Here is a 27,495-nt window from a genome sequence, read left to right as displayed (position 1 = left end):
TGCACTCTTATTCATGATCCTAAGATCAAGAGTTGCATGTTCTACTGACTAAGCCAGCCAGGCACCCCTGTTTGCACTCTTCTAAAAAAAAAGTGACCTTCGAATGTTTGGGTTTTTTTATTTTTATTTTTATTTTTTTTTAAAGATTTTATTTATTTATTTGACAGAGAGAGAGAGAGACAGTGAGAGAGGGAACACAAGCAGGGGTAGTGGGAGAGGGAGAAGCAGGCTTCCCGCTGAGCAGAGAGCCCGACGCGGGGCTCGATCCCAGGACCCTGGGATCACGACCCAAGCCGAAGGCAGACGCCTAACGACTGAGCCACCCAGGCACCCCTGTTTTTTTTTTTTTAAAGATTTTATTTATTTATTTGACAGAGACCACAAGAGAGGGAACACAAGCAGGGGGAGTGGGAAAGGGAGAAGGGGCTCAATTCCAGGACCCTGAGATCATGACCTGAGCCAAAGGCAGTCACTTAACCAACTGAGCCACCCAGGCGCCCCCCTTCGAATGTTTTTAACTGCCATCTCATGTCTTCCAATTTATGTGTTGATTGCCCTGTATCTTGGTTTTGTCCTATCTTAATCTTACCAATTGATATTTTGGGCTCATGTCTTTTATTGAAGTCCGGAATCTAAAAAAATTTAGAAACCAAAACTTATATGTAAATTGACCATAGATTTTTCTAGTGGTGAAACCTGACCTGAATGAACATGAGACTGCATAGTCTTGAAAAAAATTTCACGTACTGTAAATATTTACCTACCTAAGTGCTAAATCCTAATTTGTTTGATGGGGTGCTCTTTTATGACATTGTTATTTTTATAAAATCAGAAATTTCTTGATTTTGAAATACATCTGGCCCCAAGAGTTTTTTCATAAGGAATCATGGGCCTATATTGTTTTATATTCAATGTTTAGATTTACTTACATATTTGTTTTTGCTCACCATTCCTTCTTGAATCTTTTTTTAAATTTTTATTTGTTTGACAGAGAGGGACACAGCGAGAGAGGGAACACAAGCAGGGAGAGTGGGAGTGGCGAGAGGGAGAAGCAGGCATCCCGTGAAGCAGGGAGCCTGATGCGGGGCTCGATCCCAGGACCCTGGGATCATGACCTGAGCTGAAGGCAGACGCTTAACGACTGAGCCACCCAGGCACCCCCTCTTCTTGGATCTTAAACTTGTCATTTAGGATCATTTTCCAGAAGGAAGTCAGGATTTATTGTATAGTTGGTAACTATTGGTGGTAAACTTGTTTTGTCTGAAAATATCTGTATTTCACCTGTGTTCCTGAAACTTAGTTTTGCTAGATATAGTAGTTAAAATTGTCCATTGTTTTCACTTACACTAAATATAAAATTCCACTGTTTTCTAAGTTCTGGCGTTACCAGTCGTCCATTGTTACTTTTATAAAACGAAAGCCATCAGCCTAATTTCCGTATCTTTGTGGATAATATATCTTTTCTTTCTGGGTTTAGGATTAGCTCATTTTAGTTGATGTTCTGTGCTTTTTTAAGTTTGGAATTCTATTTATGCTGTTGGAATTCATTGGGTTTCTTGGACCTGAGGATTGATGTCTTCAGCAACTCTAGGAACTTCTCAGTCATTATCTCTTTATAAATGTTGCCTCTTACTCTCTTTTGTGTTCTTGTCTCATAATTTTATCTCTATTTCTCTGTTACATCCTCGATAAACTCTTCAGATTATTTTCTAGGTACTAATTCTCTTTTCACCTGTTTTAATCTGCTATTTAATCTGTCCACTGAGTTTTTTTAAATGTTTTATTTAGTTATAATTTATATGCCATAAAATTCAACCATTTAAAGTGTACAGTCAGTGGCTTTTAGTATATTTACCTGCTTGTGTACCCTTCCCCATAATCTAATATTAGAATTATTTTTGTCATCCCCAAAAGAAAACTTGTACCCATAAACACTCACTCTCCATCACTTCTCTCCCCATCCTTCGGGCAGACACCAGTCTACTTTCTGTATCTATAACTTGCCTGTTCTGGACATTTCATATAAATGGTATTATATATGTAGTCTTTTGTGACAGATTTGTTTGACTTAGCATGTCTTTTTGGGGTTCATCCATGTTAACAGCATTTGTCAGTACTTCATTCTTCTTTTATGACCAGATACATTTTGTTGTCTGGACACATTTGCTTACCTATTTATCAGTTAATGGACATTGGGTTGCTTCCTCTTTTTGGCTGTTGCAAATAATGCTGCTGTCAGTATTTGTGTGCAGGTTCTTAATGTGGATATGTTTTCATCATCCATTGCCCTTAAGTTTATTTTTTAATTATACAAGAAATTCGCTTCTACATTCTTGCTGTAAAAGAGTCCTAGTATAAAAGTGTATAGTGCAAATAGGGATGTCTTCTTTCTCCTCCATTTCCACTCCTTGGAGGGGACTACTGTAAAATAGTTGGATGTGCTTCCTTCTGACCTCCTTTGTATGCATTTATATAAATAAAATTTCTTGCCTTTTTTTTTTTTTTAAGATTTTATTTATTTGTCAGAGAGAGAGAGAGCACAAGCAGAGGGAGTGCCAGGCAGAGGGAGAAGTAGGCTCTTTGCCGAGCAAGGAGCCAGATGCAGGACTCGACCTCAGGGATCGTGACCTGAGCCGAAGGCAGAGGCTTAACCAACTGAGCCCCGAGGCATCCCAAATCTCTTGCTTTTGTTTTAACATAAAGAAATTATATGTATTTTGAGGCTTTTTTTAAATTAATTTTTTAAAATTTAAATTCCATTTAATTAACATATAGTGTATTATTAGTTTCAGAGGTTATTTATTGATTCTCAGTTGCATGTAACACCCAGTGCTCATTGCATCAAGTACCCTCCTTAATGCCCATCACCCAGTTATCCCATCCTCCCACCCATCTCCCCTCCAGCAACCCTCAGGCTGTTTCCTATAGTTGAGTCTCTTATGGTTTGTCTCCCTCTCTGCTTTCGTCTTATTTTTCCTTCCCTTCTCCTGTGTTCATATGTTTTGTTTCTTAAATTCCACATATGAGTTAAATCCTACAATATTTGTCTTTCTCTGACTTCTTTCGTTTAGCATAATACCCTCTAGTTCCATCATTGCAAATGGCAAGATTTCATTCTTTTTGATGGCTGAGTAATTCCATTGTATACATATACCACTTTTTTTTTTTTTTTAAGATTTTATTTATTTGAGAGAGAGAGAGATGAGCCCAGCAGGGGAGTGGAGAGAGCACGCACAAGCAAGGAAGGAGGGACGAAGGGAAAAGCAGACTCCCCACTGAGCAGGGAGCCCAATGCAGGGCTTGATCCTAGGACCCTAAGATCATGACCTGAGCCGAAGGCAGCCACTTAACCAACTGAGCCACCCAAGCACCCCTATACCACATCATATCCATTCATCTGTTGATGGATATCTGGGCTCTTTCCATATTTTGGCTATTGTGGCTCTATTTTTAACTTTTTGAGGAACCTCCATACTGTCTTCCAGAGTGGCTGCACCAGTTTGCATTCCTACCAACAGTGTAAGAGGGTTCCCCTTTCTCCACATCCTCACCAACATCTGTTGTTTACTGAGTTGTTAATTTTAGCCATTCTAACCAGTGTGAGGTGATATCTCATTGTGGTTTTGATTTCTATTTCCCTGATTGAGGCTTGCTTTTTATTCATCAGTATATTTTGGGGTTCTTCTGTTAGTACACATAATTCTTAATGGTTGCATAGTCTTATTTCCATATGCCATAATTTGTGTATAGCTGTTGATAGACACATATATATGGTTTCTGGATTTTGCCCTTGCAAGTAGTGCATTAGTCAACACCCTTATTAATCTGTTTTTAAACATTTACTAAGGCAAAAAGCATTATGTGCCAGGCAGTTTTGAATGCTAGGAACACAAAGATAAATAGATATACTTTCTGCCTTAGAGTTGCTCACTCTATAAATTATGTATAAATGGTACAAGGACATATATTAATTGGGGGATCTGGTGCTATTCCAGCTAAAGGTAGATTTTTATCATGCTGGGTATTGAATGCTATTGTTTTCTGAATAAGTTCTCATTTGGTCCTTATTAATTTCTTATGTATCTTTCTAGATTCTGACAAGCAAAATTGTTTCCTCAAAGGGATAGAAAATTTCTTTTCCTCCAGGACTTATAGTTGCTTCTGCCAGTTGCCTGGGCATTACTTCCTGGGCCACTTTTGATTAACTTCTTGCCTAAGGTTGCAGGAATTCATACTACAAACCCACGTGGGTGTCCACTTGAGGTTAAGACATTTCATGGAAGAAATTTTTTCTTCCTCTGCCCATTGCTCAGTTCAAAACAGGGGAGTTTCTGTGCCCTCTATCTTACCCTTACACTGAAGAGTCCTTAGTCTTCTGTTAGATTCCTCACTTTTTGGTCTTGCCCCTCTTTGGGTTTGGTAGAAGTCTCCAAGGCGAAATCCAGCCATGATCCTTTTATTTCAGGATTCCTACACTCACTTTTGTTTTTTATAGAATTTTTCCAAGTATCTGCTCTGCCATTCTGCTGAAAAAGAAATTGTTTAGTCTTTGAAACACATTCCTCCTTTGGTTTTCAGTTTACCATGATCCTGGTTTCTTTCTTTGACCACTCTCCTTTTAGGCACTGCTGTACCGTGGAAGCATGTAGAAATTATTACGTATTTATTTCTCTTTAGGTTGTGGGCTGTTGTTAAGAAGAGGAATCTTTAAGTCTTGTCACATTTGCATTCCAGTCTGATTTTTGAAAATGTTAAAATAATGAATACCTCTCTTGGTTGGAGGCTTTCCATTTCCAAAAAGGGGAAAAAGTTTCTACAAGTAACTGTTAGGAACTAAAGTCTGTCTTAGAAGTGTATTTAGAATTCAGTAGGAAAGAAAATGTTTCCTTAATTCGCATGAATCAAATTCTGCTTCATTTTAAAATAAGGTAAAATCATTTCATTGCCTGCCTCTCACTCTGAAAGAAGAGAGATAGCTATTGTTACAATCGTTTAATGTTGGGGAAAAAAATAGTAGTTGTTCGATATTGTAATGATGGTAATGTGTTTAGTAGTCTTGTTTTTTTTTGTTTAAAGATTTTATTTATTTATTTGAGACAGAGAGAATGAGAGAGAGAGAGAGAGCACATGAGAGGGGGGAGGGTCAGAGGGAGAAGAAGCAGGCTCTCTGCCGAGCAGGGAGCCCGATGCGGGACTCGATCCCGGGACTCCAGGATCATGACCTGAGCCGAAGGCAGTCGCTTAACCAACTGAGCCACCCAGGCGCCCAGTAGTCTTGTTTTTATTCTATTATGTTCCCCTATTGTTAACCTTCCACCTCTTGTTGGTTGTTAGATGAAATGAGAGAAAAGCATTGTTGGTCATTTCATGTACAGTTGCATTAGCAACCATTAGCATTTATTTCTACATTTCTAATGTTTTTTTATTTCTCCCTACCCTAAATAAGGATTTTTACCTTTTATTAAAAAAAAAAAAAGATTTATTTATTTTAGAGGGAGAGAAAGCACGTGCAGAGGGGAGGTGTGGGGGTCACAAGAGGCAGAGAATCTCAAGCAGATGCCTCGCTGAGTGTGGAGCCTGAGCTGGGGCTGGATCTCACAACCCTGAGATCACGACCTGAGCTGAAATCAAGAGTCAAAATCCAAGAGTCGGACACTTCACCTACTGAGCCACACAGGTGCTCCAGAATTTTTACTCTTTAGAATACAGGCATTACCTCAGAGATACTGTGGGTTTGGTTCAGACCACTGCAACAAAGCAAATACCACAATAAAGTAAGTCAGGTGTATTTTCTGGTTTCCCAGTGCATATAAAAATTATATTTACACTATATTATAGTCTGTTAAGTGCAATAACACTATGTCTGAAAAAACAATGTGCATAGCATAACTGAAAAATATTTTACCGGGGTGCCTAGGTGGCTCAGTTGTTAAGCATCTGCCTTCAGCTCAGGTCATGATCCCGGGGTCCTGGGATGGAGCCCTGTGTCAGGCTCCCTGCTCAGTGGGAAGCCTACTTCTCCCTCTCCCACTCCTGATGCTTGTATTCCGTCCCTCGCTGTCTCTCTCTGTCAGACCACTTTCTCTGCTTATCTGTAAGAAGCAACTCCTCATCTGTTCAAGTTTTCTCATGAGATTGCAGCAATTCAGTCACATCTTCAGTCTCCACTTCTAATTCTACTTCTTGCTGTTTCTACCACATCTGCAGTTACTTCCTCCACTGAAGTCTTGAACCCCTCAAAGTTATCTATGAGGGTTGGAATCAATTTCTACACTCCTGTTAGTGTTGATATTTTGACCTCTTCCCATGAATTACACATGTTCTTTTTTTTTTTTAAGATTTTATTTATTTGACAGAGACAGAAAGGGAACACAAGCAGGGCGAGTAGGAGAGGAAGAAGGCGGCTTCCCACCGAGCAGGGAGCCCAGTGTGGGGCTCGATCCCAGGACCCCGGGACCATGACCTGAGCTGAAGGCAAACACTTAACGACTGAGCCACCCAGGTGCCCCGAATTACACATGTTCTTAATGGCATCTAGGATAGTAAACTCTTTTCAGAAGATTTTCAGTTTACTTTGCCCAGATGCATCAGAGGAATCAACTCTATTGGAACTATATCATATGAAATGTACTTAAATAATGAAACTTGAAGGTCACAATTACTCCATGATCTATAGGCTGCAGAATGGATGTTCTGTTAGCTGGCATGAAAACAACATTAATCTCTTTGTATATCTCTATCAGAACTCTTGGGTGACCAGGTACATTGTCAGTGAGTAGCAATATTTTGAAAGGAATCTTTTCCCTGAGCAGTAGGTCTCAAGAGTAGACTTAAAATATTCAGTAAACTGTGTTACAAACAGATGTGCTGTCATCCAGGCTTTGTTGTTCTGTTTACAGAGCCAGCAGAGTAGATTTAGCATAATTCTGAAGGGCTCTAGGATTTTTGGAATCATCAATGAGCATTGACTTCAACTTAAAGTCCACAGCTGCATTAGTTCCTGATAAGAGTCAGCCTGTCCTTTGAAGCCAGGCATTGACTTCTTCTCTCTAGCTATGAAAGTCTTAGATGGCATCTTCTTCCAATAGAAGACTGTTTCATCTCCACTGAAAATCTGTTGTTTAGTGTAGTCACCCTCATTAATTATCTTAGCTGGATCTTCTGGAGAACTTAACTGCAGTTTGTATATCAGCACTTGCTGCTTCACCTTGCACTTTCATGTTAATGGAGACAGCTTCTTTCCTTAAACCTTATGAACCAATCTGCCAGCTTCAGACCTTTCTTTTGCAGCTTCCTCACCTTTCTCAGACTTCACAGATTTGAAGAGTTAATGCCTTGCTCTGGATTAGACTTTGGCTTGAGGGACTGTTGTGGCTGGTTTGACCTTCTATCCAGACCACTCAGACTTTGTCCATATCAGCAATAAGGCTGTTTTACTTTCTTACACTTGTGTGTTCACTGAGGTAGCACTTTTAATTTCCTTTAAGAACTTTTATGCTGCGTTCACAACTGGCTATTTGGTGCATTTTGTTTGATATGGTATTCTTCAGCTTAAACAGTAATGTACACTATAGAACAACCATAGTAGTACTTTTTTTTTTTATAGAGTCATATAACCATCATCCTCAGCTATGTAAAAAAGTATGTAACAGTGGGCATTGATGAAAATGAGAGTAGCTGAAGAGGCAGAGATCGCATCATTGGGATAACACTTCATGGTTTAGCATGTGCTACACAAAGTGTGGTCTGTGGACCTGTTACTGAGCCATGCTTTTCATTTAATGAGGAGTTAGAGAAATTATCCCTATTTCTCCAGTTATTTTCAGTGAGACAGTTTATTTATTTATTTATTTATTTATTATTTTATTTTTTAAAGATTTTATTTATTTATTTGACAGAGAGACAGCGAGAGAGGGAACACAAGCAGGGGGAGTGGGGAGAGGGAGAAGCAGGCTCCTGCTGAGCAAGGAGCCCAATGCAGGGCTCGATCCCAGGACCCTGGGATCATGACCCCAGCCGAAAGCAGATGCTTAACGACTGAGCCACCCAGGCGCCCCAAGGCAGTATATTTATAGTTTAAGAGCATGTGAAGCAATAAATGTTTGCCAGTATTGATGATAGCACCGAAGATGAGTAGTGTTAAACAAAAATAATGTGACGTATCCACCAAAAATAAACTCTTTTGCTGGGTAATGTAGGGTGGGGTTACAGAGGGGGAAACAGCAGATAAAGGAAAGAGAAAAGAGGAGAAAGAAAAAGATGTCAGTGACTAGAGGTGAGATATTGTGACAAGTTATTGACAATAAAAATAGAGATAACAGGAAAACAAGGATATCAAATTTTCACAATGTGCTGTAGGGTCAAATGGGCTTATAGACCTCATTGTTATTTAAGGCTCTCACAATAATGTCATTATTATTAGGTTAAATTATGTTCAGTACACATAATGTCAGGAATCTGTGTTAGGATAGAGTTTTACCACATTTATTTTAAAAAAATTTAGGATGTCTGAGATTTTATGTATGTATGTATTTGATGTCTATATAATTTTTTATTTTAATTCTAGTTAACATAGTGTTACATTACTTTGAAGTGTACAATACAGCACTCCCATACATACATCATACTGTGCTCAGCTCATCATAAGTATACTCCTTAATCCCCGTCACCTATTTAACCCATCCCCCCCAACCCCCACATTTATTTAAACATTTCTGATATTTAAGTGTTAGTCTTTATATTTATCCATTATCTCATATCCTGATTATGCCAGGGAAGCATATGGCATATTCAGGCTTGATTTAACATTATGAGTGTATATTTGGATAGCATTGATATTTTGAGTTGGGGGAAATGGAATAGGACTGACACCTGCTAAATGCCAAGTCAACATGCCTTCACCTCAGATTGCCAAGAGCTCAAATTGACACTCTTCCCCTCAAATTTCAGCCCCTGTGCTCAAGTTTGTGCACAAAAGTGCGAATAATTATAACCGCAAAATGAAGCAACCCAAACATCTAACTATTTCTGTGGAATATAGAATGGATAAAAGGAGTGTGCTAGGCTGAGAACATCTCCAAAAAGCACATCAAAGAACAATATATATAGCATGATTCTGGTTAGTAAAAAAAAAAAAAAAAGCCTGGGAAGAATAAAACAAGATGAAACCAGAGAGGGAGACAAACCATAAGAGATTTCTTATGCATAGGAAAGAAACTGAGGCTTGCTGGAGGGGAGGTCGGGGTATCAAATTTTCACAATGTGCTGTAGGGTCAAATGGGCTTATAGACCTCATTGTTATTTAAGGCTCTCACAATAATGTCATTATTATTAGGTTAAATTATGTTCAGTACACATAATGTCAGGAATCTGTATTAGGATAGAGTTTTACCACATTTATTTAAAAAAAATTTAGGATGTCTTGAGATTTTATGTATGTATGGCTTGCTGGAGGGGGGGGGCGATGGGTAACTGGGTGGTGAGCATGAAGGAGGGCACGTGATGGAATGAGCACTGGGTGTTGTATGCAACTGATGAATCACTGAACTCTACCTCTGAAACTAATAATACACTATATTGTTAATTAATTGAACTTAAAATTTAAAAAAAGGAACCCCCCAAAAAAGAATATAGTGATTATAGTTTTTAATTTCAATTGCTTTTACTTTTCTATATAAACTGTGGCTTGTGCCTTCCAAGGGCTTTACATCTTGTAAGGTTAAGAGTAATAATACATGTGTCTGTTCTTTATTTTAACTGTTTTGTGTTCCTACAGGTCACCTTTGGTTTGAAGCAGCTACTGTAGTGATTCTTAAAGAGGTGGTGGTGGAGAGAAAATACGTTAAGCTCCAGAGCAGCCTTTTCATACCATATAAATTCTCTTTTCAAGCCAGGCCTCTGATAAGCCCCAGTCATAGGGGAGAGTAAATCTCAAGAATAATCCCTCACATGCGTTGAGTTGGAAAAAAGTTTTAGGAACTGAACTGGTGTCACTATAAGTGCAGGGTGACAAGTCCTAGGCTACTGTAGTAATATCAGAGCAGAGATTCCCAACACTGGTGTTGTGACATACCTGGAATGTCATTCAGTTTTGTGGTGGGTCCCAATACCATGTCATTGATAACTCCCAAAATTTGTCAGTAGTTTTCTTAACCGCCCCCCCCCCCGCCCCGCTGCCCTAAAAGGTAATAAATTAGAATGGATTCATATCATCTTGAACCATTTGCATTCATGAGGAAGGAAAGAAAGGGTGGTATTGGCTGGACTACTGAAGCCAGAGCCACTGAAAAGCCAAACCAGTTCTTTTTTTTTTTTTTTTAAGTAGGCTCCTCACCCAACATGGGGCTTAAATTCACGACCCTGAGATCAAGAGTTGCATGCTCTACTGACTGAGTCAGCCCGGCGCCCCAAGCCAAACCAGTTCTGAAAGTGTTTAAGTATTTCTCTCTCAAGGTATCTAGATGCATCAGGATCTTTCTTATTGAGTATATAAATCCACTTGGATCTCTCTCTCTTTTTTTTTTTTTTTAGATTTTATTTATTTATTTGACAGAGACACAGCCAGAGAGGGAACACAAGCAGGGGGAGTGGGAGAGGGAGAAGCAGGCTTCCCACGGAGCAGGGAGCCCGATGCGGGGCTCGATCCCAGGACCCTGGGATCATGACCCGAGCCGAAGGCAGACGCTTAACGACTGAGCCACCCAGGTGCCCCCCACTTGGATCTCTTAAGAGCTCAAATTCCTGCGAGTCTTCCAGACTTGAGCCAACATAAAATGAGGGCTTAGATGGAGTTTTCAGATTTATTGTGCATTTGAGGTGCTTCCAAACATTTAGGTTCTGGGCCTGGCTGTTTTTGATGAATAAGATAGAAAAAGAAATTCTTTTGCTAGTAACTTCAGGCCTTTTTGCCTGGGAGGACAAGATTTCTGTGTACTGCTATTGTGCAAATTCTGGAAATAAAATGCATATTTAAAGATTGACGGAGATCATGTATTTTTGGTTAGGTGTTAAATATTGAGAAAAGAGGGGCGCCTGGGTGGCTCAGTTTTTAAGTGTCTGCCTTCAGCCCAGGTCATGATCCTGGAGTCCGGGATCAAGTCCCACATCAGGTTCCCTGCTTGGTGAGGAGTCTGCTTCTCCCTCTGACCCTCCCCCCTCTCATGCTCTCTCTCTCTTTCGCAAATAAATAAATAAATAAATCTTCAAAAAAAATAAACAATTGAGAAAATCATTTTAGACATTAAATTTACTCAGAAATTAAACTTTTATTAATATAATATTGATAGATTTTAAATGCACATTTTTTTCATATTTAAACATCTGGAATCGATGTCTTACCAATGGTGTGTTATTGTTTAATTGGCAGCAATTTTCCTTTTCTAGTGTTCCATGAAATAATGGTGCATCTTATGATTGACGATGTTTCTTAGATTCAGAGAATTACGGTACATTTGCAATATATGTAATTAGTTTTCCCATACCTCACCAATTTAGGTACATACAGGGGTGATATTTGGCCAAGAACCATTGGAACTCTTAATTTCTTGGCTTCTTCCCCTCCCAGTGGTTTCTGGGTAGTTCTGCTTCTTTGGTTACAATAGTTACCTTCTGCAGTTATTTCCCATTATCGCCAGTTACCTCAGTCTGTAGCTGCCATTTTCAGCACTGTCTGGGAAAGCCGACCATGTTGCCATGCTGGTATTCACAAGGGGTGGTATCATTGCTTTTGCTAGTGTTTCTCATCTGCTTTTTCTGCACTTTGTCTTCAAAGTTAGGAGCTGAATGCCTCCTTATGAGATAATAGCTTTCTTTTGATTGATGCTACATAGTATGATCTCTAAATAGTTACACTAGTTCTTCACGTCCTGAACTGAGTAGGAATTTTTATTTATTTTTACATGTAGTTTTTTAGGTCCTTCTCTTTTAGCTTCTATGTCCAGATTCAGGAAACTTAGAACCAGTTTCTTTTTTTTTCTTTCTTTTTTTTTTTTTTTTAATGATTTTATTTCTTTATTTGACAGAGAGAGACACAGCGAGAGAGGGAACACAAGCAGCGGGAGAGGGAGAGGGAGAAGCAGGCCTCCCGTGGAGCAGGGAGCCCGATGCGGGGCTCGATCCCAGGACCCTGGGATTGTGACCTGAGCCAAAGGCAGACGCTTAACGACTGAGCCACCCAGGCACCCCATGTTTTATTTTGTTTTTGAGTATAGCTGATGAGAACCAATTGCTTAGAAGATCCAAAGGACCCTTGAGGGGACTGATTGCTTATTTAAAGACATGTCGGGGTACCTGGGTGGCTGAGTCAGTTAAGTATCTGACTTCGGTTCAGGTTGTGATCTCAGGGTCTTGGGGTCAGGCTCTGTTTTCAGTGGGGAGTCTGCTTCTTCCTCTCCCTCTGCCTCTTCCCCTGCACGTGCGCCCATGCACACACACACACACGCTCTCTCTCTCTCTCTCTCAAAGTCTTTTTAAAAATAAATAAAGACATGTCCTGCCTTCTCCAGTGAATTATTGTTCTGAGAAGAATACACCCTGAAGGATAAATGCCCTGTTTTTTGTGAACCTGCCAAATAGACACACCACTTGATCTTCTATTCTTTGTGTCTTTTTTTAAGTTGTGATTTTAAGTGCATGGATGAATTATTACTTTTGTTATTGAGCTTTAGTAAATACTCATTAACCCCCAAACTTTTGGCCCCGCTTTATCTCTTTATTGGAGAGGATGTGGATTTGCAAAGTAGTTTACTGCCTAGTAGCTATAAGACAATAAGCAACTGGCATGAATTGTCTTTTTTTTTTTTTTAAGCTTTTATTTATTTATTAGCGCAAGAGAGAACATGAGCTGGGAGAGAGGCAGACTTCCCCTGAGCAGGAAGCCTGATGCAGGGCTTGATCCCAGGCCCCTGGGATCATGACCTGAGCCGAAGACAGAGGCTTAAACAACTGAGCCACCCAGGCGCCCCATGAATTGTCTTTTTAATGTAGTGACTCCACCCCCTCAGTAAAAAAAAAAATGTCCTCTGAATGTTTTGGATTCTGACCTGTGATACTGAAATGAAAAGTGGATGCTAGCCCTTTCTCATCATGGAAGTTTGGAGCAGAGGTCCTGCATTATCTATTGCTATATAACAAATTCCCCCAAATTCAGTAATTTGAAAGAACAAACATTTATAATCCCTTGCAGTCCAAAGGGTCTGGAATCAGAGGCTTAGCTGGATGGTTCTGACTTGGAGTCTCTTTTTAGTTTGTAGGCAAGATAATGGCCTGGGCTACAGTCATCCGAAAGATTGGTTAGGGTTGGATAATATGCTTCCAAATCATGTGGTTATCAGCAGGAGGCCAGTAATCTTAGCATGTGAGCTTTTGAATTGGGCTGTTCACAGCATGGCAAGTGATTCCACAGAGAGTAACCAAAATGTAAGCCATAGTCTTTTAGAGCCTAATCGTGGGAGTAACATATCATTTCTGCTATATTCTGTTGGTCACACTGACCAATTTTGGTACAGTGTGGGAAGGAACTACGGAAAAATGTGAATATAAGGAAGCAGAGTTAATTGGAGATTCTCTTGGAGTTTGGTCATCACAGGTCTCTTTCTTTGTGATCATGTAAGTAGCATCAGGATGTGGAAAACATTTCTTTTTTCGTAGTACCCTTTATCATTATGTTCAGGAGACCTAGGGCTAATCATACCAATAAAACTCTTCTTAGCTTACCTTTCTATCCTTATGTTTCAGTTAGTAGCTTTGCAAACTGACTTTCCTATACATCCTTGATTTGATAGTAAGGGCTTGCTTTCCCTGTTTTAATGACGTTCTCAAGATCTGGAGAATTTCTACAGCAGTGTTACCCAAAATGTGGTTATTGAAACAAGACTTTTCTAAGATGCCTTACACAGAAGTCTGCTTCTGTGGTTCCATTACTTTTGGAAACCTCTGTGTTACCTTCTTCCCCTTGGAGGATCATTTGTGCAAGTTAGTGTATCAGAAGTCTCTGAGAAATCCTTCATTGAGGAAATCAGTTTCTCCTTTTTGTACCCAGTGTTTTTAAAAATTTACTTGATCATTGAATCGCTGTATTGTATACCTGAAACTAATATGACAGTGTATGTTAACTATACTGGAATTAAAATAAACTTAATAAAAACATTTACTTGATCATATAACTCACACTTGTTATAAGTGGAATAAGTTAAAAACCTTATTATAACAAAAATTTATCACATATATATTCCTTTATTCAAAACAAGTTATTCAGGCAGCTTTATTTCTGTATTTTAGATAATTAAAATTTTTCTTAAGTACTTTTCAATTTGTAATTATTTTACATTTTGGAAGACAGCTGAGGTCAGAAATTGCAAGTAGCTGATACTTTATTTCACTGTCAGTAGCAATTGTGATATTGAAAGATCTGAGGAAAGGCTTCATTCTTGGCCACTTAAAGAGCCATTTAGGAGATTTTTTTTTCCCACTTTTACTGATTTATTAGCAAATGTTTTTAGCATATTTTAGGCCCTGGGTTTGCTGTGATCAACAACATAGTCTGTCCTCCTTGTGAGGTGACAGCCAGACAAGTGTAGGAGGTAACTACAGAAGGACCACAGAGACCAAAGCAAAGGCGTGATGGTCTCCAGATAGCTGCTTGTGGACCGAGTGTGTGCCTATTAATAAGTTCTTGTTCAGTGATTCTCAATGGAGAAGGGAGGCGTTTTCTAATCTGTAATGGTGTTGGGTGATGTTAAGCTTATTTAAGGTATCATACACTGAAAAGATGTAGAAACATTTGCTATATTGTTAGTAATATTTCATTGTCCAGAAAAAGCACAAGCTAGCTTTTAAGCAGAGAATTGTTGAGTTCTGAACAGATATTTGTCTGCTTTAATCCAAGAAAAGATGCTCATTAAGAGTCTTTATAGTGGGGCGCCTGGGTGGCTCAGTCGTTAAGCGTCTGCTTTCAGCTCAGGTCATGATCCCAGGGTCCTGGGATCGAGCCCCGCATCGGGCTCCCTGCTTGGCGGGGAGCCTGCTTCTCCCTCTCCCACTCCCCTTGCACGTGTTCCTGCTCTCGCTCGCTCTCTCTCTCTGTCAAATAAATAAAATCTTTAAAAAAAAATTTTAAAAAAAGAGTCTTTATAGTTATATGCAATTCTAATAACATTGGTTATTTGGTTTTTAAACCCATAAGCTATGGGCTTCTGTGGTTTTTGTTTTGCTTTGTTGTATACTGAAAAACAATGTCCACTAGTGGTAACATGGGAAGAGTTGAGCAATAAAAACTATATAAACAAGAATGTAAAATATAGCCATTTGGGGGCATCTAATATGTAAAGAAAAAACTATATCTCAGGCCATGATATGTTCTATTCTAGTATTGAAGGTTTAAATTATGTATAGGTATCCTGTTTAAAAATGAAAACAAATATGGTCTGTAAATTGTAAATTAAAAGTTATTCAGAACATTTTCCAAAGGCTTTTTGCATGTATGATTACTCATATAGTATTTTTGAAAAGCTTGTATGTCTGAAATGACACATTCTTTAAGGATGATGGAGAACTGTGGTTTTCATAATTGGAAAGTAGTAAAGGAAACACTGCTAAAACTTTTAAGCAGCTATAACCTAGGCTGAGATCTTATAACCTCAGTGGAGTAACAATGAAGTTTTGTAGGTAGCTGTCTGCTCTTCATAACCACTTTACAGCATCAGTGTTAACAGGATATTTAGAAATGTTTTGATTGTGAATTATAGGACAAACAATTAAAAATTAGAGAGGCATATAAGATATATACAAGATGTAAAGGACTTGCAAAGGAAAAAGATGTGAACATTTGGAGGAAATTTAGTCAAGGATTTCAGTCTGTGAAGCTAGAGGATGTTTATATTGTCATTTTTTTCAAAGTACAAATTATTGTTGATATTCTTTTCTAGAAACGACTGCAGAAAGAACTGTTGGCTTTGCAAAATGACCCACCTCCCGGAATGACATTAAATGAAAAGAGTGTTCAGAATTCAATTACACAGTAAGTATTTAATTTTTGAAGTACTTGTTTCTTTTATTATTAGTGTAAAGTATGAATATATACTTATTTTTAAAAATGGAGAAATTTGGGGTGCCTGAGTAGCTCAGTTGATTAAGCATCCGACTCTTGATTTCGGTTAAGGGTCATGAGATCAAGCCTCGAACTGGGCTCTGCGCTCAGTGGGGAGTCTGCTTGAGATTCTCTCTCTCCCTCTCCCCCTCTCCTCTCTCTCTCTCTCTCTCTCTCTCAAATAAATCTTAAAACAAAAAATAAAATTTGGAATTTTCATATTTCCTCCGACTCTCTTCCATCAAGAGGTAAATAAATAGATCTTATTCTATGCATTTATATACCCCATTTTGTGTTACATAATAGTATCATACACATTGTATATAATGTATGATTTGTTAACCTTTTTTTTTTAAACCATATGTTGATTAGTAATGTTTTAAAATGTTTCCTGCCAAAGAGGCAGCATATAAAAACTTTGGTCTGACTTTGTTTATGAAATGATCTTCATCTAAAATCGAGCAGTTTGGCATGTGGTTGTTTATCAAATTTTTCAAAACCGCATGTAAAGGTTTGAAGAGGGTAGTAGTCAAGAGGTGTCTCCAATCCCTGAACACATTAATTGCCCTGTAAAGAACGGTAACTGAATGTCGGACTCTTCAGCAACCTCTTTTAATAGTAAGAAACTTCTTCATGAGGATAAAAAAGTGAAGCATAGAAGGGAAGACACAGAAGTGTTCTAATTCTGCTCCTTCCTTGGGTGCAAAAAAGTCTTTTCCCAGATACGAACCCAAGAAGAGTAGAAAGATATGTATGTGTCCTCTTGTAAAGATGTCTAGAGTATCATCCTAAGATCTCACAACCCAGTATAGTCTATTTTTATCACTCCTTTAACTTAATAGTTTTGTTAGACAAGGGTAAATGCTCTGAAATTGGCAGGGGGGGAGGAATTTAAAATAATGGAATTTCTCCTTAAAATCTTCAAAAACATAAAAGGGATAGGATAGGAGGCAGCAAGATAAAAAGTATACTGTAGACCAAATTGTAGGACAAAGAGGATAATTCAAATACTTAGTGATATTCTAGGTCCAGAAAGCAAAAGTGACCAAAATTCATGGACATACTTATCCTTTTAGAGAAACAATTTTAGTTACCTTTGACTTTGAGATTTGAGTCCATACTTACCACGGAAGTCCAGCTTTTTTAAAACGGGGATATGAAGAATGGATCTATTGATGTTTGGATGGATATATTGTTGTTTGAAAATTGAGTACAGATCTCTAGCTCTATAACAGTCTTTTTAAAACATTGCTGGGTTCTCGAGCATTTTTAGGTTCCCTGCAAAATTGAAATTTCCCACATACCCTCTGCTCTCACACATGCACAGCCTCCCCCATTATATCAACATCCCCCACCAGAGTGGGACATTTGTTACAATTGATGAAGTATGATTGACACATCATAATCCCCCAAAGTCTGTAGTTTGCATTATAATTCATTCTTGGTATTGTATGTTCTAAGGATTTGGGCAAATGTTCACTGACATGTATCATCATTATGGTATACAGGATATTTTCACTGCCCTAAAAATCCCCTGTGCTCCAGCTATTCATCACCTCCCCAGCCACTGATCTTTTTACTGTCTCTGTGGTTGTCCCTTCCCCAGACCGTCATATAGTTGGAATCATACAGTATGTAGCCTTTCAGTTTGGCCTCTTTTACTTAGTAATATGCATTTAAGGTTCTTCTCTTTCTTTTTGTGACTCTCGATTGATTTTTCATTTCTATCAAACAAAATTTGAAAATGGAGCACATATTTAGAGTGTATGACATTTCTATATAATTAAATGAGATTTTTTTTTCTGTATAATTAAACAGGTAGATTATATTCCATTTTCATTGGTAATAATCGAGTGCTTCCTCTTTCAACCTTTTCTTTTTTTGGTGGTGGGGGAACCATATAATACAATGATTTATAAAAAGTTAAAGGGGGGCGCCTGGGTGGCTCAGTCGTTAAGCGTCTGCCTTCGGCTCAAGTCATGATTCCAGGTCCTGGGATCGAGCCCCGCATCGGGCTCCCTGCTCCGCGGGAAGCCTGCTTCTCCCTCTCCCACCACCCCTGCTTGTGTTCCCTCTCTCGCTGTGTCTCTCTCTGTCAAATAAATAAATAAAATCTTTAAAAAAAAAAAAAGTTAAAGGAATGTTTTACATTTGTACAAATGGAAACATTTGTATAGATTTTCAAGCAGTTATACCACAAATTGTTTAACTACCAAAACAGCATTATCTTTGTTGCAGAATAAACCTGTCATTTTTAGAGATGTATGTCAGGCAGTTTTTCTTTTAAAATAATTTATTGTAAATGAATCACAAACATTTTATTATCTTTGTCTTCCAGGATGTAAAACTAGTTTTATAAAAATTAGATCTTAAAAGATAATGTTTAAGTGGGATGAGAATGATAATAAAAAAAACATTAAGCTTTCTGGAGGACAGTTTGGTAGCATGTATTAAGACCTTTAAAAATAAGAGTATCATATCCTTTGAACTAATAAATAAACCCCTGTGCTGACCTAAGGAGGGAACAGAGACAGAGAAAGATTAACCCAAGGGTGCCTGGTTGGCTTATTCAGTAGAACATGCAACTCTTGATCTTGGGGTTGTGAGTTTAAGCCCCATGTTGGTGGACATAGAGTTTACCTTAAAAAAAAAAAAAAGATTAACTTAGAACTAACTATACTCATTTCAACAGTACTATTTCTAGAGACAATTTGGAAACAATTTAAATATCGGTAGGAGTGCCTGGGTGGCTCAGTCGTTAAGCATCTGCCTTTGGTTCAGGTCATGATCCCAGGGTCCTGGGATCAAGCCCCGCATCAGGCTCCCTGCTCCACTGGAAGCCTGCTTCTCCCTCTCCCACTCCCCTTGCTTGTGTTCCCTCTCTTGCTGTGTCTCTCTCTGTCAAATAAATAAAATCTTTAAAAATATATATATATATGAATATCAGTAACACGGAAATGGTTTCTCAAAGTTAGACCGTGGAATGGTATCCCCTGAGTTATAGCCTGTAGTCAGCATGAAATGCAGAAATTTTGTATAGACATAATCCCTTTGAAAATCCCTTAGAGAGGCCATATTGGTGTGTATCCTGCCATAACATATCATAATATATCCAAGAGAGCTAGTTTTTCCTTTGGAGGGGAATAGTTGGCTGTTTCTTTGATTAGGAACTATGAATGCATGAAAAATAACTGTTTAAACATTAGAATCCTAGAACAATAGCTACTTACTAGAAGTTAAGAACTGAGACTTCTCCCATTTCATTCATCCTCAGGGACATGTGCCCTTAATTGGACTCATAAACACTGAGGATTTGTTTTTTGTTTGTTTGTTTTGTTATTTTTAATTTATTTTTTTTTTTAGAGCAAGTGAGCGGGGGTGGTGAGGGTGGGCAGAGGGAGAGAGAGTCTTAAGCAGACTCCATGCCCAGCAGGGAGCCCGACATGGGACCTGATCTCATGACTCTGAGATCATGACATGAGCTGAAATCAAGAGTAGGACCCTTAACCAACTGAGCCACCCAGGCATCCCATAAACACTGATAATTTGAATTTATGTAATTTAAGTGTACACATAATTTAACTGTTGGACATCAATTCCATTGATAAAGAAGCTACAAAATGACTAGAATGAAATGTACCCAAAGTACTTCAACAGTGATTATATTGTGGTGATTTTTGTTTATTTTACTGTTCTAAATTTTCTATAGTGAACATATATTGTTTTTTTCAATTACCAAAAGGTATTTAAAATTATCCTGCAGTTTAGAAAATTATGCGGCCTTTGACCTGTCTCACCCAGGTATTGGAAGGATTACTAAGATACTTGCTTAGCTATTATTTAAAAGCTGTGTTTGGATAGATCACATGTAAATTTATGGTACGTTATGTCCTAAAATTTTTATTTTATTTATTTATATATATTTTTTTAGGTTTTATTTATTTATTTGATAGAGACGCAGTGAGAGAGGGAACACAAGCAGGGGGAGTGGGAGAGGGAGAAGCAGGCTTCCCTAGGAGCAGGGAGCCCAGTGTAGGGCTCGATCCTAGGACCCTGAGATCATGATCTGAGCTGAAAGCAGATGCTTAACCGACTGAGCCATCCAGGCATCCCTGTCCTTAAATTTTCCTTATAAAGAGAATGAAAGGGCACCAGGAGGGGTGCCTGGGTGGCTCAGTTGGTTAAACTGGACTCTTGGTATTTGGCTCAAGTCATGATCTCAGGGTCCTGAGATTGAGCCCCCAGTTGGGGCTGAGCCCAGAACCTGCTTCAGACCCTCCCTCTCCCTTCCCCTCTGGTCTTTCCCCTGCTCCCACTAGCACATGCTCTCGCACTCTCAAATCAATTAATCAAACCAAATCAAATCTTAAAGGGCACCAGGAAGTCCTCTGATTTTCCTTGGAATAATCACTTTGCATACTGGATGTTAGGGATAAAAAGGGATTTTGATGACTAGGAAGGACCCAGTTTGTAAAGAGAATAGGTTTTTGTTTTTATTTATTTTTTTAAATGCAGCTTATGCATTATATTTAATTTACTATGTACTGGTGCTGATGTCAGGAAAGTACTACATGTTTTGCATACGTAATGCCATTTACCTTTGCAACACTGAGATGAGTATCCTTTTTTAATGAACTTTTAACTTTGTTTTAAATATATGTTTTATAATTGAAATAGTTAAAAAAGAGGTAAAACAGCTTACTCATGGCCACACAGCTAAGGGACAGACCTGTGTAATTTTACTGTAAAATATTGCCTCTTGGCTCTGTGGTCATATCTTTTATTACCATGTATGGTATTCATCATGCATTCTGAAAATGAATAGCTATGCTCTTAAAGGCCTGTATGTGTTAGCTGATTGCTTTCAGAGACTAGGCACATTTACTAGTTTATGTACTCCTCTAAGTATGTGGGGTGATGACTAGAACCTCAACTCCGTATTCTCAATATTATTTCCTTTTGTTTTCCTGTACTTAAAGTAATAAATTTTTATACCTAAAAAGTTTAAGATGAAAGGAATTGGCCAGCGCTTTAATTAGGATTCTTATGATTCGTCCACTTTTACTTCTCAGTGTGGCCCCATCATTTTTGCCACCATAATCCTTATTCTACTCCCCTTTTAAAATTTTTATTTATTTTTTAAAATTCATTTTATTTTTTAAGAGAGAGAACGAGTGCATGAGTGGCAGGGGGAGAGGGAGAGAGAATCTTAAGCGGGGCTTAAGATGCAGGCCTGAGCTGAAATAGAGTTGGATGCTTAACTGACTGAGCCACCCAGGCGCCCCAGTTTCCCCTTTTAAAATTAATTAAATTTATTTTTAAGATTATTTAATATTTGATAGAGCATGAGCAGGGGGAGGGGCAGAGGGAGAAACATATTCCCCCCCTCCTCCCTTTTTTTAAAAAGAGCAAGAGAGGGCGCCTGGGTGGCTCAGATGGTTAAGCGTCTGCCTTCGGCTCAGGTCATGATCCCAGCGTCCTGGGATCGAGTCCCGCATCGGGCTCCCTGCTCCTTGGGAGCCTGCTTCTCCCTCTGCCTCTCTCTCTGTCTCTCATGAATAAATTAATAAAATCTTTAAAAAAAAATAAAAATAAAAAGAGCAAGAGATACGGGTGCCTGGCTGGCTCAGTCAGTAGAGCATGTGACTCTTGATCTCGGTATTGTGAGTTCAAGCCCTGTGTTGGGCGTAGAGCTTACTAATAAATAAATAAGTGAGCAAGAGATAAATGTACAGATTATAAACAGATTTATAGTCATGATTATTTTATGTGGAAACCAAGTAAGCTTATAAAGAGGCCATAGAAATCTCTTCTGAGTTTTATTAAACAACTGAAATGTGAGAGACAAAGGAAAGGCAGTATAGAGCCTTGAATAGCCATCAGAGTAAGTGGACTGATGTTAGCTTAGCTTCTTTTTCCTGTTTAGTCTCTAGAATACTGATGAGAAGATGGGTCTAACAGCCACAATTCTCTAGTCGTCATTGATACGTACTTCGACCGTAGCTTCTAAAATGGTATCAAAGGCAGCTCATTAGTTTGATGTTACCTATAAAATCTTTTCAGTCATTGTGAAAATAGTATTTTAGAAAAATAAGGTAGCATAAATTGAGTAGCGAGAGTACAGGCTTTGGTGCCAGCACACTTGAGTTGGGTTTTCATTTTGTGTTTTCAGACCTGGATTAAAATTTGGCTCTGTCATTTGCCAGTTGTCTGACTTTGATCTAGTTACTTAACCTTTGAGCATCAGAGAAGGGTGTTAATACCTACTCTTAAAATTGTTGGGAGGATGAAGTACCCTGTTGCACAGGAATGACTCTTATCCCAATGCCTGGTATACAGAAAGTCTTCAGTGTTCCCTTTTCTTTCTCATCCCAATTCTTCTTATATGAAGTTTTTTAATTTTTTTTTTTTTTTTTTTTCCTATTCTAGGTGGATTGTAGACATGGAAGGTGCACCAGGTACCTTATATGAAGGGGAAAAATTTCAGCTTCTATTTAAGTTTAGTAGTCGATATCCTTTTGACTCTCCTCAGGTAACTGCCTTGTTTTTTAAGATTTTATTGTATTTTTAGATTATAGCAAAATACTAAATTAGTGACTTTTGACTAAATACAAACTTATAAAGAAATCCATTGTATTTATGTGAATAGATTTGTTCCTTTATCTTATCTGAATATAATCAAGATCTTATGAACATTTTACTTTATTGAGATTAGAGCTTTGCTGCTCTTGTACTTCAAGAACTTAATATTATTTTTTATGAATAGATGTTAGCAGAAAAGGGGATGGAAATCTAACCCAGGCCCATGGGTTGTGGGAGAACTTAGCATTTTGGAATAACTGGAGGCACTTATTCCTAGATAAGATGATAGAATGATATTGTAAGGGGGCAAGTGCTTTGTTGAAAGGAACACTTCTTTGATTTTGCATTGACATGCTATCCTTGCAGTCTTTTAGTACTATAAAGATAGAATATATTACGAGATGTTAAATATCTAAACATAAGCTCCAAGTCTTATCATTGTAATTTGAGGCACAGTTATGTAATGGGTTAATACTCAGACAAGGGATAATGGTGGTAGGGGAACTTTTTTGAGAGCTGTTAACTGAGAGCTGTTTAACTGTGGTGAATGATTAATTTTTGGAAGTTAGAGGAAAGGAGACTCTAGGATGACTTCCAGATTTCTGACTTGGTGAGATGGGTTAAATGAGTTACTAGTGGCAAAATGATAAGACTTAATGCCAGCTCTGTGTAGTACTGCTAGATAATGAGGTTCTGCATCTCAAATACCTAAAACTTTGAAGTGCTGAAATACGTTATTTTTGAGGAAAATCCTATTCCATTGCCACTTTAAATAGAATATACCAAACAGTGTAGGAGTATAGATGGAAGTCAGTTATTGTAATGTGCTATAAGTACAAGAAATCTTTGTTTTTAATAAAGGCACAGAATTAAATGGAAATGGACTCCTTGAGTTCTGCAGTTTTTGTGTGAGCAGAAAATAAGATTAAGAAACTCATTTTTATCATTTTCATAAAAATAAAGCTAAGGGTTATGTATTGTCATGACCTCTAGACCTCTGTAAGCATGTGTAGACTATGATAAACCAAAGCAAACATCTTCCTTCTCTCTAGAAAATGATCTTCATGTTTTATAGCCTTTTGACTTATCAGCATCATTTTAGATTGTTAATCCTTGAAGGCAGTGGTATCTCCTTGTCACCTTCAACCTGTTCTTCACTTTAAATAAGTTTGTTGAAGGTATATGAAGAAAGAATGTGACTCACCAACTCTAAACTGTTGACTAGGAGGATATTGGAGAAGGCTTACTCCGGGAGCCCACAGATTTTTCATCAGAGGAAAATAGTATCTCTATAAACATGAACCAAGTCAAAAGTGTCCTCTAAATTCTCTCCTTAGTATTTAAATCTAAATCAAATATCAAACTCTGAAGCATCATTTGAATTTTATCTTGAATATTTCTTTAGGAGCGTTTGTAATGGATTCTGTCATATCTCAAATTCTTTTTTTCTCCTTCCCTGTTTTGACTTCTTCCCGCTCTTCTGATTCTTCTGATTTTGGTGTTCTCAGGGTTCTTTATTCAGCACCCCCTCATTCTCACTCTTTTCTCTAACATCTTCAATCATCTTAAGCAGCTAACTCCCAGACCTACAGTTCTGTATACAACCTCTTCTTTCTGAGGTTTAATTTCACACCCTTGTTGGATATCACTACTTGAATACCTCCAGATGTCTCAAATGAACTCCCATCTTTTCCAGTAACAAAATAAGGAAAAAAAAATTTTTTTCTTGGGTTATTGTCCACCTGTCTGCTTGCATTGAAATTCTTCCCTTTCCCTCACTGTTAAATGCAGCTTTTCACGTCCTTTTGCAGTGCTTAAGTCAGTCCACTCTTATCCTACTGTCAGTGCTGTAGTCCAAGTTTCTATCTTTCATGTGGACTAATACATAATAGCCTCTAGTTCTTTCCACTCCTAGCCGTCCATTCACAGTGCTGTTAGATTTCTTTGAAGGTGCATTACCTCATTGATGTGCCCAGATACACAGTGCCACCACCACCACCACCACAACTATCACTACCTCCCTAAAACCTCTAATGCTTCCTTATTTTCTGCAGAGTCACGTCTAAAAACTCTTTAGCTTCTCACGTAAGTCCAAACTTAACCATTTCAGCCACACATTACCTCCAGGCCTTCTGCTGTGTAGTAATATTTGTATCATACTTTCTGATGTAACTTCCATTCTGATTTTATCTTGTAACAGCTCTAATGAAGTGGTTAGGGAAGATGGATTCATCCTCATAAGTGAAGAAATTGAAGCTTTAGAAGTTAAGTGTCTTGTTCGTGGTTTAAAAGTTAGCTAATAGGATAGTCCACAGACTCAAACCCAGGTTACACCTTTCCATACTGTCAATTAGGTGTGAGTACCAGAATGGGGAAGATGCTTATTTATCCAGCCAGTATTGTTCTCTCTAAAAGTGAAAGATAATACGTAGAATGATAACTTTGAAAGCTCTGGGGCAGTCTTTTGGAAGAGATTTTGTATCACTTTTTAACATCATTCTCATGTCACAGTTATATATTCTAGTATCCATGATTGAGAAAATAACAGAGGTGCTCTAAGTCTACTAATACTTTATAATTATTTTTAAATTTTTATTAATCACAGCATCTATTTAATTATAAAATAATGATAATGGTCTAGCAATCAGTTGCTTGATGTACATACAGATTTTGGATTTTTCCAGTAACTGGAACTTTCCAGAGGTCCATTGCTCTGGGGAAGTGATTAGAACCACTCAAGGGCAGTAAAATTCCTCATTCACCAAAGATTTTATTTGATGAGACCCAACAGCATTGGCACTTATTAGAAAATTAGTCTTTGATTTCCCTATGCAATAAGCAGTATTAAGTTTATCACTACTTACAAGAGTAGAATTTGGGGAAATAACCCTAAAATAAACTAGTCTCATTGTGAACTTACTACTTCTGTATCAGTAAGTTAGATCTGTAAGACCATAATAAACTTTATAGTTTGCTGGGTTTTCTTTTCCCTACTAATTATATTTAATTTCTCATGTATCTCACTTTACAGTGAAAAAGCTGCCTATCTAAAAGAAGGTGTTTGGCCCAGTCATTTGCTTTAAAAGAAAGGACAATAATGACAGCAAAACCTTTTAATATTGGGAGCAGAGATGAGGCACTTTACCATCACTGTTTTCTACTAATGTGCACTTACCATCAGCCATACAGAAAATAAAATATCTTTCTGTATTATTTTCTGTTTTCCTATGAAAGGATACAGGTAAATGATTGGCTGATTTAATGTGTAGTAGACCTGAATTATGTGCCAAATATTGTGCTCTGTACTTTAGAAACGAAAGAGTACAGAAATTAAAAGGTGTTGGGCCTGCCTTTAATAATTGGTTTAGTATTTGGATAGGCAGATGTGGATGCATTCATTCTGTAAGTATTTATCTAGTATGTGTCATAGAACAGACCCTGTACTAGGTGTTGGCAGTAATAGTGAAGAAGACCAAATAAAAAACCTCCTTAGGTGGAGTTTGCATTCTTGTAGAAAGAGACAATAAACAGTAAGCAAAAACATACAGTATGGAAGATGGTGGAAAAAGTAGAAAGGGGGATTGAGGATGTTGCAACATTGGATAGAGCAATCAGGGAAGATTTCACTGAGAAGGTGACCTTGGAGCAGATATCTGAAAGAGGTGAGTGAGTAAGCCATATGAAGTATGGAAAGAGCGGGTGAAGAAAAAATGCAAAGGCTGTGAACCTGGAGCACATGTGGCAGGTCCCTGGAGTGGTATACAAATGAGGGGAAGTCAAGGGCATAGGTCTGAGAAGTAATTTGGGCTGGAGGATCTGTCATGGATTGTATAGCCCATTGTAAGAGTTTTGGTTTTTACTCAGAATGAGATGAAAAACCTTTGAATATTTTGAGCAAAGGAATGACATAATCCTACTAAAACTAAAAGGAAAATGGCCATATTTTGGACTTATTTTATTTTATTATTATTTTTTTAAAGATATAGTCATTTGAGAGAGAAAGAGAGCTCAAGTGGGTTTAAGGGGCAGAGAGAGAGAGTCCTCAAGCAGACTCCCCACTGAGCAGGGATCCCAGGACCCTGAGATCATGACTTGAGTCAAAAGCAAGAGTTGGTTGCTTAACCAGCTGAGCCATCCAGGTGCCCCTGGACCTATTTTAAAGGTTGAGCCAACAGGATTTGCTAATGAATTGATAAATATGAACGAGAGAAAGGAGTCAGGGAAGACTCTACAACTTTTGGCCTGTGCAACTGGATGCACCGTAAGTTGAAGTATGAATTGTATGCTTTGGGAGCAAAAGAAAAAGCAATGACTGGTTTAGAATAGAATGAGGGGGCAAAGAGAAACCTGTTTGTACTGGGACTTAAAGCAGAAGAAGAGTTTATGTCACAAGTGGAGCAAATCATGAAAAGACATGGTTTCTTCTGAGATTTACGAGCAAATGTAGTTTTATGTATCGATAAATGGAGGGCTACAGCAGGAGATGAAAAAGGAAGGATGTTTTGGGGCTTATCCAAGAAGAGTCTTGCAATATAAAGGATTTGGAGATTTATCTCAAAGGAATTGGGAGGTAATAGTCACCTCTCCTTCCAAACTGTGAAGTCTTCAAGTTTAGTGTCTTTACCGTTTTTGCTTCTTTTCCTTTCTCCTTCCTCCCTCACATTAGCAGCTCTTCCCTTCCAGATATCTTTGACCTTAAACTTAACCCCTTCCTCTGTCAAAACATCCCATTTGAATGCAGTAAAATTAAAACACATTATCTTGTAAATATCCTGGTTATACTTTGTTTTTAAGCTTTTCAACTCTAATTTTTGTTGAAATTTTAGGCA

At 38.1% G+C, this 27,495-nt stretch overlaps 1 protein-coding gene across 1 annotated transcript in view; it reads left to right on the top strand.

Moving 5' to 3' along the window:
* Positions 1 to 27,495, top strand: part of UBE2W (ubiquitin conjugating enzyme E2 W) — a 72,243-nt gene that overhangs the window by 25,496 nt on the left and 19,252 nt on the right. Inside the window, exons 2-3 of the mRNA XM_021688643.2 lie at positions 15,924 to 16,015; positions 22,514 to 22,616. Of these exons, the coding sequence (XP_021544318.2) occupies positions 15,924 to 16,015; positions 22,514 to 22,616 (195 nt within the window). The remainder of the gene's footprint in view (positions 1 to 15,923; positions 16,016 to 22,513; positions 22,617 to 27,495) is intronic.

This window comes from Neomonachus schauinslandi, chromosome 4 (assembly GCF_002201575.2).
Source record: "Neomonachus schauinslandi chromosome 4, ASM220157v2, whole genome shotgun sequence".
In the NCBI taxonomy this organism is placed as follows: Eukaryota; Metazoa; Chordata; class Mammalia; order Carnivora; family Phocidae; genus Neomonachus; species Neomonachus schauinslandi.
This window is presented reverse-complemented; position numbering and strand designations above follow the sequence as displayed.